Source organism: Amphiprion ocellaris, chromosome 17, assembly GCF_022539595.1.
Source record: "Amphiprion ocellaris isolate individual 3 ecotype Okinawa chromosome 17, ASM2253959v1, whole genome shotgun sequence".
Taxonomy (NCBI): Eukaryota; Metazoa; Chordata; class Actinopteri; family Pomacentridae; genus Amphiprion; species Amphiprion ocellaris.
The window spans coordinates 14,008,597-14,021,192 of NC_072782.1; the positions used below are offsets into that span (position 1 = coordinate 14,008,597).

The following is a 12,596-nucleotide window of genomic DNA, read 5'->3' on the forward strand; positions in this document are numbered from 1 at the left end:
GTCATTAAGTCTTCACAAACAAACAGCAAGCATGTTCAAACAGGTTGTATATATGCTCTCATTTACATATCTGCCAATTTCAGGGACAACCTGGGCCTCGAGGGCAGCAAGGACCCAAAGGGGCCAAAGGAGATCAAGTAAGGATGTGAAAAAAACATTTTGTGTGTTTGCTATGTGTGGTAGAAGACGATTTTGCTTCTGTGTGTATGATTGAGGATTTACAGTCTGATATGAAGCCCTGTTTAGTTTAGTTTATTTCATCACCTCGAGTGTTCCAATTGTTCAGGTTTTAATTAGGGCATGAAATTCAGTATGTTCGTGTTTTAGGTGGTGGAAAGTAAGTTCCTGGTGGTGATATTCAGCAAAAAATTAGCCCTAACATTATCAACTGGTACATTGTGATGAACATTTCTTTTGAATTGAAACATTTGTGATGCAGAAAGTAATGTTTTAATAGCTATAATCCAAAGTTTTTACATTATTTAGGAAAGGGCCATTCTGAATAAGGAGTAATTTTACATTTAAGTGTACATTAATGCTACTGAATATTTTTAATGTGTGCATTGCCATTTACTTTCATTGTTTCTGCACAGTATTGATACTCCTTTTAATACTTCTTCTACCACTGCAAGCTGTAACTGATTCAAATTCTAACTAAGTCAGGTAAAAGAGCAATATTTGACTGATTTTGTTTACATTTGTCACTGATCATGAAGTTGCACAAACATCAGCAGGTCTCTTCCAAAGCAAGACAGTTAGCTAACGTTGCACATCAGAAGAAACAAAAGTGAAGCAGTTATAAGCAGCTCGTATATAGAGCAATAATACAGTAGTACAGTGCTGTCATAGGCAAATTTTGGCCTGCCAACACAAATGTCATGCTATCTTTTGCATGTTGCGTTGCCAGTGTTCACTGAATAGCATAGTAGTGTTTTGAAAACCAGAAATTTCAGTACAGAACAGTATTAATCAATAAAAATTACTTCTAAAATGATTTGTTGCACATTTAAAATTCCTTTTTCTCTCTGTTAAGGGTCAGAAAGGCAAAAAGGGCCAGTCAGGACAAAAAGGAACCAGAGGATCAGAGGTAAGTCACTGATTATCAAAGTTAAGAATTTTAGATACTCTCAGCCCTGATAAAATGTGTACTCTTTGCACATATACCTGGAAATAAGGCACAAACAAAATATAGATGGATTCAGATAGACAGGTAAAAACTAGTGTGTTAATATTATCAAGTAAAATATGCTACAAAAAGAAGTCTGTAGCAATCAGTCTAGTTGTGCTCTGCTCAGTCTGCTTGTGTGATAAGCTCAATTGTCTCCTCAGGGTGGTGGTGGTCCTCCTGGTCCCAGAGGTGTGGTGGGCCCAGAGGGACAGGAAGGTGCGCCCGGAGTCGATGGAGTCCCAGGAAAAGATGGCAGTAAAGGCATGCCGGTGAGACATTCAAAAAAATCTTCTTAGTCACATGTTGATTAATTTGTCCTATTTCCTAATGTGTTGGACAGGCAAACAGTAACTCAATAACTCTGCTGTATCTCTAGTCTTGACTGTTGTGTAAAAATACCTTGTTTGTCCAGAGGGAGGTTCACCTGGTCATTACACTTTGTTAAGGTTTATCCTTATGGAACCATGAATACATCACTTGCTAAAAGTTGACATTTTGACCAGAGAGTAGTGCTAGAGCAAATGTTCAAAGTGTCTAAAATGGAAAGGTATGATCCTCTGGAGAACATGAATGTATTCAGTGAATTTCATGTCAATCTGACCAGTAGATGTTGAGACATTCTACTCTGGCCCAAAATAATAAACAGACAGCTGGGCAGATTCATTTTGACATTTTAATGCTGAATTACTATCAGGACAAAAGCATGTTTGTGGCTGATTCATGGGAATATCCTTTTTCATCTAACTGTCTAATCATGTATCCAGGGAGAACACGGTGATGATGGGGAGGCTGGTCTTCCTGGTAAAGCTGGCTCACGTGGTAAAACTGGCGTTCCAGGACTCCCAGGAGATCAGGGTGTCATTGGACCAAAGGTATAAGGAAAAAGTAGTGTGCTTGATTGTGCATCCTCATTAAACAATACTTATAGCAAAAAATTACTGCTTGGATACAAGTGAGCGATAGCTGTATTAACTCACTTCTGTAATGAATATATGGGTATGACAAGAGTCAGTATATGTCCTCATTACTACTATGTACATGTCTTTTTTGTAGACCTATTTGTCCAGAAGAAGTGCTTTTTGTTTCTTCTTTTTTTTCCCGTCTTTGTGTTATATATGTATTTGGATAAATCCAAGGGTGTACGGCCCTATGAGGTATTACTGTACTGTAGATCTGATCTATGCCTTGTAATGTCTTTATATGCTCCTGACATAAGGAGGTGTCCTCAAAAAGACTGGAGATGTTGTGTGCTTTGGGGAATCTTGGTTCTGTGGGACACACTTCCAAAACAGCTCTGGTCTATTATGTAATTTTGTGCAGTGTTGTGGGCTGTGTTTAAGCTATATGTCACTTTATGATTGATATGTCTTAATGGAGGTCTTTGTGACTAAAACATTGACTTTTTAGTGAAGTAAAGCAGGTTTTTTCAAATATGTTGCATGTCTTGAGAATTAGATTACCTGCGTTACAAAGGAGACTAAGCAAGTGGAGTGCATATTCTTTCTACTAAGTTAGTTTCAAAGATGATTCCACTCTTGGCTAAACTCAGATTGTTTTTTGTCCATCCAGGGTGAGCAGGGTCTTCGGGGCCAGAGTGGACCTGCAGGAAAAAGAGGCTTCAAAGGTGGAATGGGACTGCCAGGATCCCGAGGAGATCCAGGGCCAAAAGGGCAGCCTGTGAGTGTCAGCCACAGATACACTACAGACATATTATAAGCAGTGTTGTACCAATGAGATCTTACATTTTATGATTTCTTGATATATATTTCCTTTTGGAGATGTTCTGCTTTCTGATTCCTGACTAAATTCTTGTTCAGGGTGATACCGGGGAACCAGGTTTTCCAGGAATTCTGGGCATTTTTGGACCAAGGGTATGTTCATTGCAAACACAATACAAACTTTCAAAATGTAGTGTCCACGAATCATAACACACATGTTAAAATGTAGTCTGCAGCAATCACTGAGATGCCTTAGAAAACTGTTTATCACCACTATAAACATATGCACAAAAGCTGTAATTTTTAACTTAACAATCTAGTTGGTGTATCTGTGCTAGACATGTTAGATTAAGCCCTTTTAGAAGGAGAGCTGTTTCAGTTCTGAGCAGTTTGCTTTCCTAATTGCATGTCTGCTTGCACAAATATGCCATTTTTATTATTACATAACTACATATCGCATTTTATACCACACATCAAAGACACTAACATTCACTAGTGACTAGTCAGAGGAGAAACACTGCCAGTCGCTCCATGAGACAGCTTTTGCACGTTATCCTTAAGTTCTTGCAAATTACAGGCTGTTTTCTCCCATCACAAGATCCCATTTATAAACAATACACTTTCAAGAAAGCCAACAAAGTTTCTCTTTACTTCCTGCTCATGATCTGTTCCTTATAATCGCCTCTGGATAAGTCGGTGACCACTAGTTTTAAGAGTAGGTTTATGATTTTAAACACTAATGTTGCATCCATCCTGCATTTAAGCATGAAGCAAAAATTTCCATCCCATACCAAAAACACATTCCATGTGTGTCTTGGTTGTGCGGCAGTAAAAATCTGTTGTATTTTATTGAAATCACAACACAGACCCCAAAGCCAAAATTTGTTAGAACAGCTGGAAACGCTGCCTTCAATATGGAAACAGTTAGTGGATGTCAGATGTTCCATGGTGAGGAATAAATGTAGTTAGAGATAGGAGTTAGACTGTAAAAAGACCATTTTGCAAAACTGGCATCAAGCGCTAGAGTTTTAAACAGGTGAGTGATGACTGTGTGTAAATATTTATCACTTCTGTGTTCAGGGGCCTCCTGGAGACTTTGGTCCAAAGGGCATTCGGGGACCAAAGGGGCCACAGGGCTCAATGGTAAGAAGACTAATGATCTAGATGATGTTGATGAAATGTTCTGGGTCCTTTATTTCATTATTTTTCTATTTTTTTCTCTTTCAGGGCAGAGGAGGAGTTGTTGGTCCTGTCGGAATAATTGGCCCCAATGGAAGTGCAGTACGTATTATCCTTGAGATAAGCTCTGACATTCCTCTATAGCCCCATTCAGACATGCACTCCTTTCTTTAAATCTGACAGCATCTGAGTGTGCCATCTTCATATCTCAATGGGCACCCTGCTCACTTTTCCTTGAAAGTCACAACGGCAATATTACTAGATCGGACCTCATCATATTTCTGTATCCCAGTGTACACAGTGCACATCTGCTGTTGCATTAACTGATACACAGTCATAAGAGACAGTAGTTTGAGTTGTGTGAAGCTAATTAAGGAAGACTTTTTCCACATTTCAGGACCTATATTAGTCCATATCCACTGTCTAGGCAGAATTATCCCGACTGATTGGAGTTGGGCCATTGTGGGGATTCAGCTCATCTGTTCTGCCACCATATAAGGTGGTGACCATCAGCCAGTCTTTCTCTTTCTTAACAGGCTTCCACAGTGTCTGGCTTTACTCTGGTAGTACTTAGGTTAAGTTTCCTCAAAAGTTTTGCAAGATAAACTCCTCTCCTTTGGTTAGCCTTGAGCCAGGCCAGAACACCTATATCATTCATTTTGCACTACCATTTCACCCTTATTACAAATTGAATTGTCCATGACTGCCATAAAGACAGATTTTAACAGGTCTGATTTATGCGACTCTCTAATAGCAAATGTATTCCAAGTTTGGACAAAACATTTATAGGAGTTCAAGTTTAGTTTGTTGCTTCCAGCTGTTTGTAGGAGTCTTTTCTCTGAGTTTATTGAACAATTGCAATGTCAGACAACAGCAGGATCTATATGGATGTCTCGAAAGTTAGACATTTGTGGACATTTAAACATGAAACAATGACAGTAGCTTCTACTTAGAATTGTGAATTATCCCTGACATGAAGGGATGTCAAGTCAGCTTTTGTTCCTACTGGAACATTATTGGAAAAGTGGTCTATATCCGAATGAGAGCAATGTTACATGTTCCCTGTCTGACGAAAGCGGATGTTGTTGTTATTCAGTCTACTGACGGTAATGTCTGTTGTCTTGACAGGGTCCTCGAGGAGAGAAGGGCAATCGTGGAGAGAACGTAAGTGTTCCTCACCTCTTATCATGTCCATTTTAAGCGTCTTTACACTATGTGAAAAGTGGAACTGATGATAATATCAGATCTATAACATGTTTTCTGTCTCTCTGAACAGGGATTCCAAGGGCCAAGGGTATGTTTTATACCATGTTCTTCTTTTGTTATTACAAGTGATTTGTATCTTATTGTGGACACTTGATTGAGAACATAGGAGTTGATACAGCATGCATGTTTTTCTTCTCTATTAGGGATCTCCTGGACCTCGTGGACCTCCTGGACTTCCAGTAAGTGTTCTAACTTTATAGGTTTCACAAAATGTGATTTTTGAGTTTCATTAAGCACTGTCTGATGACTGTTTTTTATTGCCTTTAGGGTCCCCCGGGTGTCCCTGCATCATTTGTAAGACATGTTATGTTTCCTCGTTACATAAAATAGTTATATGCTAAAATGTGTCATGCAGACAGATATAATTGCACTGAATGATTAAGATTTTAAAAGATGTTGTTAATTTGCTGCAGAGAGAAGATGGTCTTTTGTTTGTGGATTCACCCACCTCACTCAGAACTGAGGTTAGTAGGGTCAGCATTCCTCTGTATTGTTACGTCTTTTAATCTCTTGACAACTCTGCAGATTAACTTTTTGGTTTTGTCTTTCCTACAGAATAAGCCAGTGATGGATCTGCCGATGCTGGACCAGGGCGCAGAGATCTTTAAGACCCTCCACTACCTCAGTAACCTGATCCAGAGCCTAAAGAACCCACTGGGCACTCGGGACAACCCCGCCCGCATCTGCAGGGACCTGCACAGCTGTGAACAGAAGTTAAATGATGGTGAGGATACACAAGCATTTTGTTAAATATAGAAAGAATGAGTAATTTTATGTTCAGATAAACTAATGATCCTATGTGTGTTTTCATTGTCAGGCACTTATTGGATTGACCCCAACCTGGGTTGCTCATCAGATACAATAGAAGTCTCCTGCAACTTTACTGGCGGTGGACAGACTTGTCTGAAACCAATAACAGCATCCAAGGTATTTAAGATAAAATAACAACCCCAATGACAACAGCACATTCTATGTGATTATGATATTTATCAAATTGTAAATATGACCCACACGAGCACAAAACAAACTTGTTAACCAGTTTCATTTCTCTATGTTTGAGCAGCCAACAATCACTGTTGGTCGTGTTCAGATAAACTTTCTGCACCTGCTGAGCTCGGAGGCCGTGCAGCACATCATCATCCACTGCCTGAACGTCTCAGTGTGGAGGTCAGCTGAGGATCAGCCTGTTACCCAGGGCTCTGTGAAATTCAAGGCCTGGAGTGGAGAGGTGTTTGAGGTGGGAGGAGAGCTCGAGCCAGAGGTCTTGGAGGATTCTTGCTGGGTAAGAATAAGATCCTGTCATCTGACTTTCAGATAATATCACTGTTGAATTTCAGGCTTTTATGACACATAAAATTGCCATAATTGTGTTATTCATGTTTTGGGTGTTTAGATAAAAGATGGGCGCTGGCACCAGACCAATTTCGTGTTCCACTCCCTGGACCCCACCCTGCTCCCTGTGGTCGACATCTACAACCTCCCAAAAACTAGCCCTGGCTCGCATTACCATCTAGAAGTAGGTCCTGTATGCTTCCTGTGAGGGCGGCAGTGTGAGTCTTCTGAGCAGGGAGGGATGGATGGACAACCATCCCTGCAAGACACATTCATGCAGGCGTGGAGATCGGAGCAGTCTCGCAAGTAAAAGCCAACCCCCCCAAACAGATCCTGCTTTCCTCTGTCAAACTCCCGTTGGACTGCAGACACAGAGGGAGGAAGCATGGGGAGCTGGGGGGGGTGAAGAAGAGCTGAAGAGGAGCAGGGGGAGTTCTTGCACTAATAGCTTCTCAATATGGCAAAAGCGTCTTCAGGCTCTTCAAGAAGGATCTCCATATGTACGCCTGCTTGGAGAAAAAAGGCTCTGTGCCACACAATCTCTCCAGAACATTGCTGAGTAAAGGGAGACCAAGGCCAAGTTAATCAGTGGACATTATAGTAACTTATTTTTATAACTGTATACAGTCTGTATACTGTGTGTACTATTTTGGAAATACAAGGAATTCAATTTTGTCATAAGAGAAGAATTAAAATAATTGGGATCAGTTAAATGTACATAAATATATATATATATGCTTATTAATAACTTTTATACATGTATATCTTATGTAAAGAAATAATCTTTAAGTGCAATAGAAAAATTGAGAAGATAATTTGATATTTTAAACTTATATGGAAGGATTTTTTCAGGGGTGCCATTTTATTTGCCTTTGGTGCTCATCTGCTCATGGTCTTGTATAGGCGAATTAATCCAGGGGAAGACTTGTATGCTTAAATTGAGCAGAAGTCACATTTGTATTTACTTGTGATCCAAGTGGGAGACTTCAGTTTCCTCCATGATATGGGAAAAACCAGTGGCACCCCATAAGCAATCAGTAAATTACAACTGAAGCCACAAACTAACAAAGGCAAGCTGTCCACATGGAGAAAGTTGGTGTCTTAAATACTTATTGTGGAACTTATTACTCAAACGTTATTAAAACCGGATGCCACTGATGATTAAGGAGAATTAGATGGAGATTAGAGGTCAAATTGAATGAGGAAGATGATGACTATGGAGCTCTAGTTCTCAATAGTGTTTTATTAAATCCTCTAACTGTGGAGTGTGAAACTAGTTCCTTACTTATGATTTAAAAGTAGAAGGGTAGGTGTTATTATTTAGTCAACACCACATGGGACTGGAATCTCTCCTGTCCCACTTATAGCAGACAGACTACAGGTACAGGTGATGCTTAGGGGAGAAATGAGCCACAGGAGAGAGGAAAGTGGGTGCAGGAATTCAAATAAAACCTTCATCTTTTGTCCCATCCTCCCTCTAATGCATGGTGCTAAGTAAATTATCTAAGGTGCTAACCATAGTGCTGTTATTACACCACTTTGCTAAACTATTCTGATGTTTATAGTGCATGCTTGCTTATGAATAAAAAGCCCATATAGAATATTACCATAGCTTCATAATGAACTATGATGGTAATATACAGTCCAACACGACATAATTCCTTAATAGTCAGCCATCTGTTTTTTGTTCAATGCTGCAATTTAAAGAGAATCTTATTCTGGGGGAAAATATTTTAGAAATAACTATAAAAACTCAAAACAGCTTTTATATCCCAAATAAATCACAAGTATTTTTAAGAATAAATTTTTCTTTTTTCTGTACAAAGCCCCCCACAGCTGTATGTAATATTTTTTAGAAACACAACTAGTGGAGATAGTTTTAATTAAATAAAACATTCCTTTGTTGTAGCTGGACACAAGTGTGTATAATTGTGTAAACCTTGCTGTATACAGTGGATCCCCTCTTGCTAATTTAATGTTATTTAATGTTGTTAACGTGGTTGCTGACTGAGCAAATTTCTGTTGGTTGAAGCAATACTACTCTTTCTGACAGCTTTATATATCAGTTATCCCAACTGGTCTTGGAGTTTATAGATTTTTTTTATGTGTAAATTTGGGGCTCCAGAGAACAAATTTATTGCAATGTTAATTCTTTTATTTTTTTAATTTTTGTTATGTTGTTTTTTCCTCTATGATAATCAACCATGTACTGTACCAGGACTGTGCTATACTATAACTTGTGTTTTAAAGAATTATGCAAATATGTGAATTATTTTTTTTTCTCTTTTTGTAAATCTGTTATAGACATTAAAACAAGCTAAGAATACCTCACAGTTTTCACAGGACTTGGTCAAAGATTTTCTATTGAATTTATAATTAAAACCTGTTTGGAAATATCAACCAAATACAGCAAGTCAACAAACTCTGAACAAGACCATTTCTGGCGCCTTCATCCTTTATCTGTCTACTCTTTAGTCATTGTTCAATGTCCATTTGTTCAATAAATACTTTCAATTTGTGTGTGTATTGTTGCTTTTTCCCTATTTTCATGGCTTAAATACTCAGAATCCAGCTACATAATATACATGATGTGAAATAGGGCTGAGCAATTTGGGGGAAATATCTAATTGTGATTATTCTGACATGTATTGCAATTTGACTTGAATTTTTAAAAAAAATTGAGCTCCACTTCAGCGTTCACTATGTTTTAGATTTTTAAGCATGTGATGAATCATAATCAGACGAGACACTCTTAAAAGTCTGGCAGTCACACAGGGAGAACTGCATGAATTTGTAAAACAATTGCCTCAACAGTTTAAACTCTGGGTCAGAAGTGCTGCGTATTGTACAAAGTGTGGCTATCACACAATGAGACTGAGCTAATGACAGTAGAACCACAACGCGCATGCCTGAACCATGTACAATGAGGGAAATTTTGTAATTGCATTGTTTTAAATCACAATTTTGGGGCATGAAATCCATTCATTGTTTAGCCTTCATGTGAAGTAGGTTGTGCAAAATGTTTTTTTAGTTAGCCACATAAAGACAGATCAAGACAAATGCAGGGATCTACGGCAGAAGTTAGTATTTACCTGAGTAACAGAGTGCAATTAACAACCGTATCACTGACATAATTTCACATTTTTGTAGACGAAAGATTTTAAGATTAAAAGTCTGAACATTGACTCAGAAGTAGTCAATGGTTGCTCTGCATCCACACCGTTGCAGCATAAAGGTAACAGATGCAAAAGGATTGCAAAGGTCACTGGTTGCACAATGTGTCTATAATTACACAGGCACCTAATGTCACCATTGCGATGTGACCCCAGACAGGTTTAACTTTTTACACAATGTGCCACATAAACATCATAACCAGCTGATTCATGACATTCACACCAGAGCAAAGGCCTCCAAATCCAACTGAGAGCTTGTATTAAAAATAGACTTAAAAAGCAATGGAAGAGTCAACAATGATTTGATCCCAAGGCCAGATTAAATTGTGAGGGGTCTCTATACTAAAATTCAATGTTGGACTCTCACTTACCGTGACACCTACTGCTCTGTCTGCAGTGTCTGTACCTTGTTGCCTCCAAGCTAAGTCCAGTGTAAGTGGTGGAATAATACTTCACCATGTTGTATCAAGTCTATAATTTTGCACTGTGTAAATTCATTAACAAAGCTGCATTTAATCACACTATCAAAACCAACTGTCAGGCAGTAAACTGATGCTTTTACGGGTCTTAACAGTCCAAGTGGAGTTGCACACATTGCTTGGTTGGCAATCTAGCCTTGAATTAGGTAATAAAAACAAAAACTTGCCACAATGTGCCCTCCAAGGACATCAAAGTCATATGTGTGTGTATTTTTGGTTGAACAAAATGTTGCATCGTGAAGAAAAAGAAGGAAAATAATGGTTAACATTAATAGTAATAATCACTTCCTTTGTGAAACTGTTAGGCTTTAAAAAAAATGTCTAACGAGGCTGAACTTAAGAGTTACTCCACGTGGTGTCACTGTTGTGCCCTGGATCATTCACTGTCCAGCTGTTTACACCAAGGAAGTTAGAGCTTCAACTCTTTCCTGAACTCAGTTAAATGGGTAATAAAATGCTCTGAGTGTAGTGATTGCTGGGAGCTGTTTCAGCTAAATGTTATCATTAGCCCACTCACTGGAGCAAATGTTCATTATGCTGTGCCATCATGCAACACACCCGCCATCCTACTCACCACACACATACAAATTATGCTGAAGGGTGCTCTTAACATCTTGATTAAAGGCCAACACTCACATGCTATCTGTTTCAGCTTCAGGCCATTCCCTAAAAGAGATTTTAAGATTTTGTTTGTTTGTTTATAAAGCAATGCATGAGTCGTTGTCTGTGTACATTTCAGAACTTCTCAGCACCAAGTCTACCTCAAGGCCTTAGATCCTCAAAACAGCAGCTTTGAACAGTCCCAACACATTGAGGTTAGAGGGTACGGAAGATCATTGCAGTGGCATCTCATAAGCTTTGAAATGGCCTGTCTTTTTTATGTTCTTTCTCCAACGGCATTTTAAAGAACGATCTCAAGATGCGCACGTGTTATGTGGCTTTTGGCTGCTCTTTGTGTGCCTTACAGTTTAGCCTTTCATCAAATTTTATTTTAGGAATTTACTTTACAAGTTGTTGTCTTGTCTGTCTTGTTTTATTTTTTCTTTTTACTATTTTATACTTGTTGATTTTACAGTTTTCAAATGTGTTTTCTATCTAGCTTTTTGCACATATATTTATTGTTACCTGTCTAATGATATGTACAACAATTTAGTTAATTGAGGTTGTTTGAAAACGTACACTGTGAATGTGAACCTAGATTTCATTAAGAAAAGTTCAACAAAATAGCCGGCTACATGTTAACTTCTGTGTTTTTCATGAAGGCTACATGTGAAACAATCGACTCATATCTGTGTCCTATATGAGTGGTAACTGTCCCGCGCATTTATGGTTCTCCTGCCATCTGTCTGTCAACAAGGCTGCAAAATTCCAATTTTTGGATCAATACGTATGTCTGAGTCTGATAATGTCAATGTCCCTATGCCCAGTGAGTCAAATGTGCTCCATGTTCTTTGGCACTATTAGTAAATCATTTTTCCTTACTAATGTGCAATCAGAGGTAGTATCATATGTTCTAGCCGCACGTCAACTGAGATCATTCTTTAAACTGACATCGTACATATTTTTGAGTCCTTATGAACCTCCCCAAAGTGTTTGCTTTGGCCAATCGCTTTGTCTCAGTAGCCACACTGTTATATGCTGCATTTCTAACTACTCGAAAATTCCTAATTTCAACGTCGTAAACAATATTTTTGAATATATGCATGTTTGTGAACTGATTATAAGACACAGCTTAAATAATCACAGCATATAGTTGGTGCTGCTGTAACCTTACCTCATGATATTCATCATTTTAACATAGCTATGCTGGGTTTCCGTCGTAAATTCAAAATATTTCCTACAGCACCTAAACGCAGCACCAGTTTCCAACGTGCACAATGGTGACGTTTACCATATCATGATGGCGGTAGCCTGGACTATTTTGAATTCCGTCCCGCTTTTCGAAGTTTCCACCGCCTCTAGTCGGTAAAATGTCGTATTTTTCGGGTGAGAACAGACAATAAGTGAACCGCTGTAATGGATTCCGTCGTGGGCGACGACCTGACGCTCCCCGTTGACATCAACGGAAGGTAAAACTGTCAACGACAGCTAGCGAGCTAAAGCTAGCATGCAAGAGCATTGCTTTATGTTTTAGCTAACGCACTAATCCGAAACCAGTATTTCACATAGTTACCGCTACATGGGCCCTGAGTGTAACACAGAAACACTCGAAATGACATGCTTTAGATGTGTAACGTTACTGAATTATGACTCTTTGGGTGTGCCACCGCTAATTCTCCAT

The 12,596-nt window shown here is 38.8% G+C and overlaps 2 protein-coding genes across 2 annotated transcripts in view; both read left to right on the plus strand.

The window, feature by feature from the left end:
* Positions 1-9,181, plus strand: part of col27a1a (collagen, type XXVII, alpha 1a) — a 77,145-nt gene extending 67,964 nt beyond the window's left edge. Inside the window, exons 45-61 of the mRNA XM_023272217.3 lie at positions 84-137; positions 1,034-1,087; positions 1,330-1,437; positions 1,933-2,040; positions 2,738-2,845; positions 2,986-3,039; positions 3,967-4,029; positions 4,114-4,167; positions 5,194-5,229; positions 5,342-5,359; positions 5,475-5,510; positions 5,599-5,625; positions 5,745-5,795; positions 5,887-6,055; positions 6,149-6,258; positions 6,395-6,613; positions 6,725-9,181. Coding sequence (XP_023127985.2) covers positions 84-137; positions 1,034-1,087; positions 1,330-1,437; positions 1,933-2,040; positions 2,738-2,845; positions 2,986-3,039; positions 3,967-4,029; positions 4,114-4,167; positions 5,194-5,229; positions 5,342-5,359; positions 5,475-5,510; positions 5,599-5,625; positions 5,745-5,795; positions 5,887-6,055; positions 6,149-6,258; positions 6,395-6,613; positions 6,725-6,871 — 1,416 coding nt within the window. The 3' untranslated portion in view covers positions 6,872-9,181. The remainder of the gene's footprint in view (positions 1-83; positions 138-1,033; positions 1,088-1,329; positions 1,438-1,932; positions 2,041-2,737; positions 2,846-2,985; positions 3,040-3,966; positions 4,030-4,113; positions 4,168-5,193; positions 5,230-5,341; positions 5,360-5,474; positions 5,511-5,598; positions 5,626-5,744; positions 5,796-5,886; positions 6,056-6,148; positions 6,259-6,394; positions 6,614-6,724) is intronic.
* Positions 9,182-12,200: 3,019 nt separating this feature from the next.
* cdk5rap2 (CDK5 regulatory subunit associated protein 2) overlaps positions 12,201-12,596 on the plus strand; it is a 47,161-nt gene continuing 46,765 nt past the window's right edge. Inside the window, exon 1 of the mRNA XM_055019022.1 lies at positions 12,201-12,384. Coding sequence (XP_054874997.1) covers positions 12,332-12,384 — 53 coding nt within the window. The 5' untranslated portion in view covers positions 12,201-12,331. The remainder of the gene's footprint in view (positions 12,385-12,596) is intronic.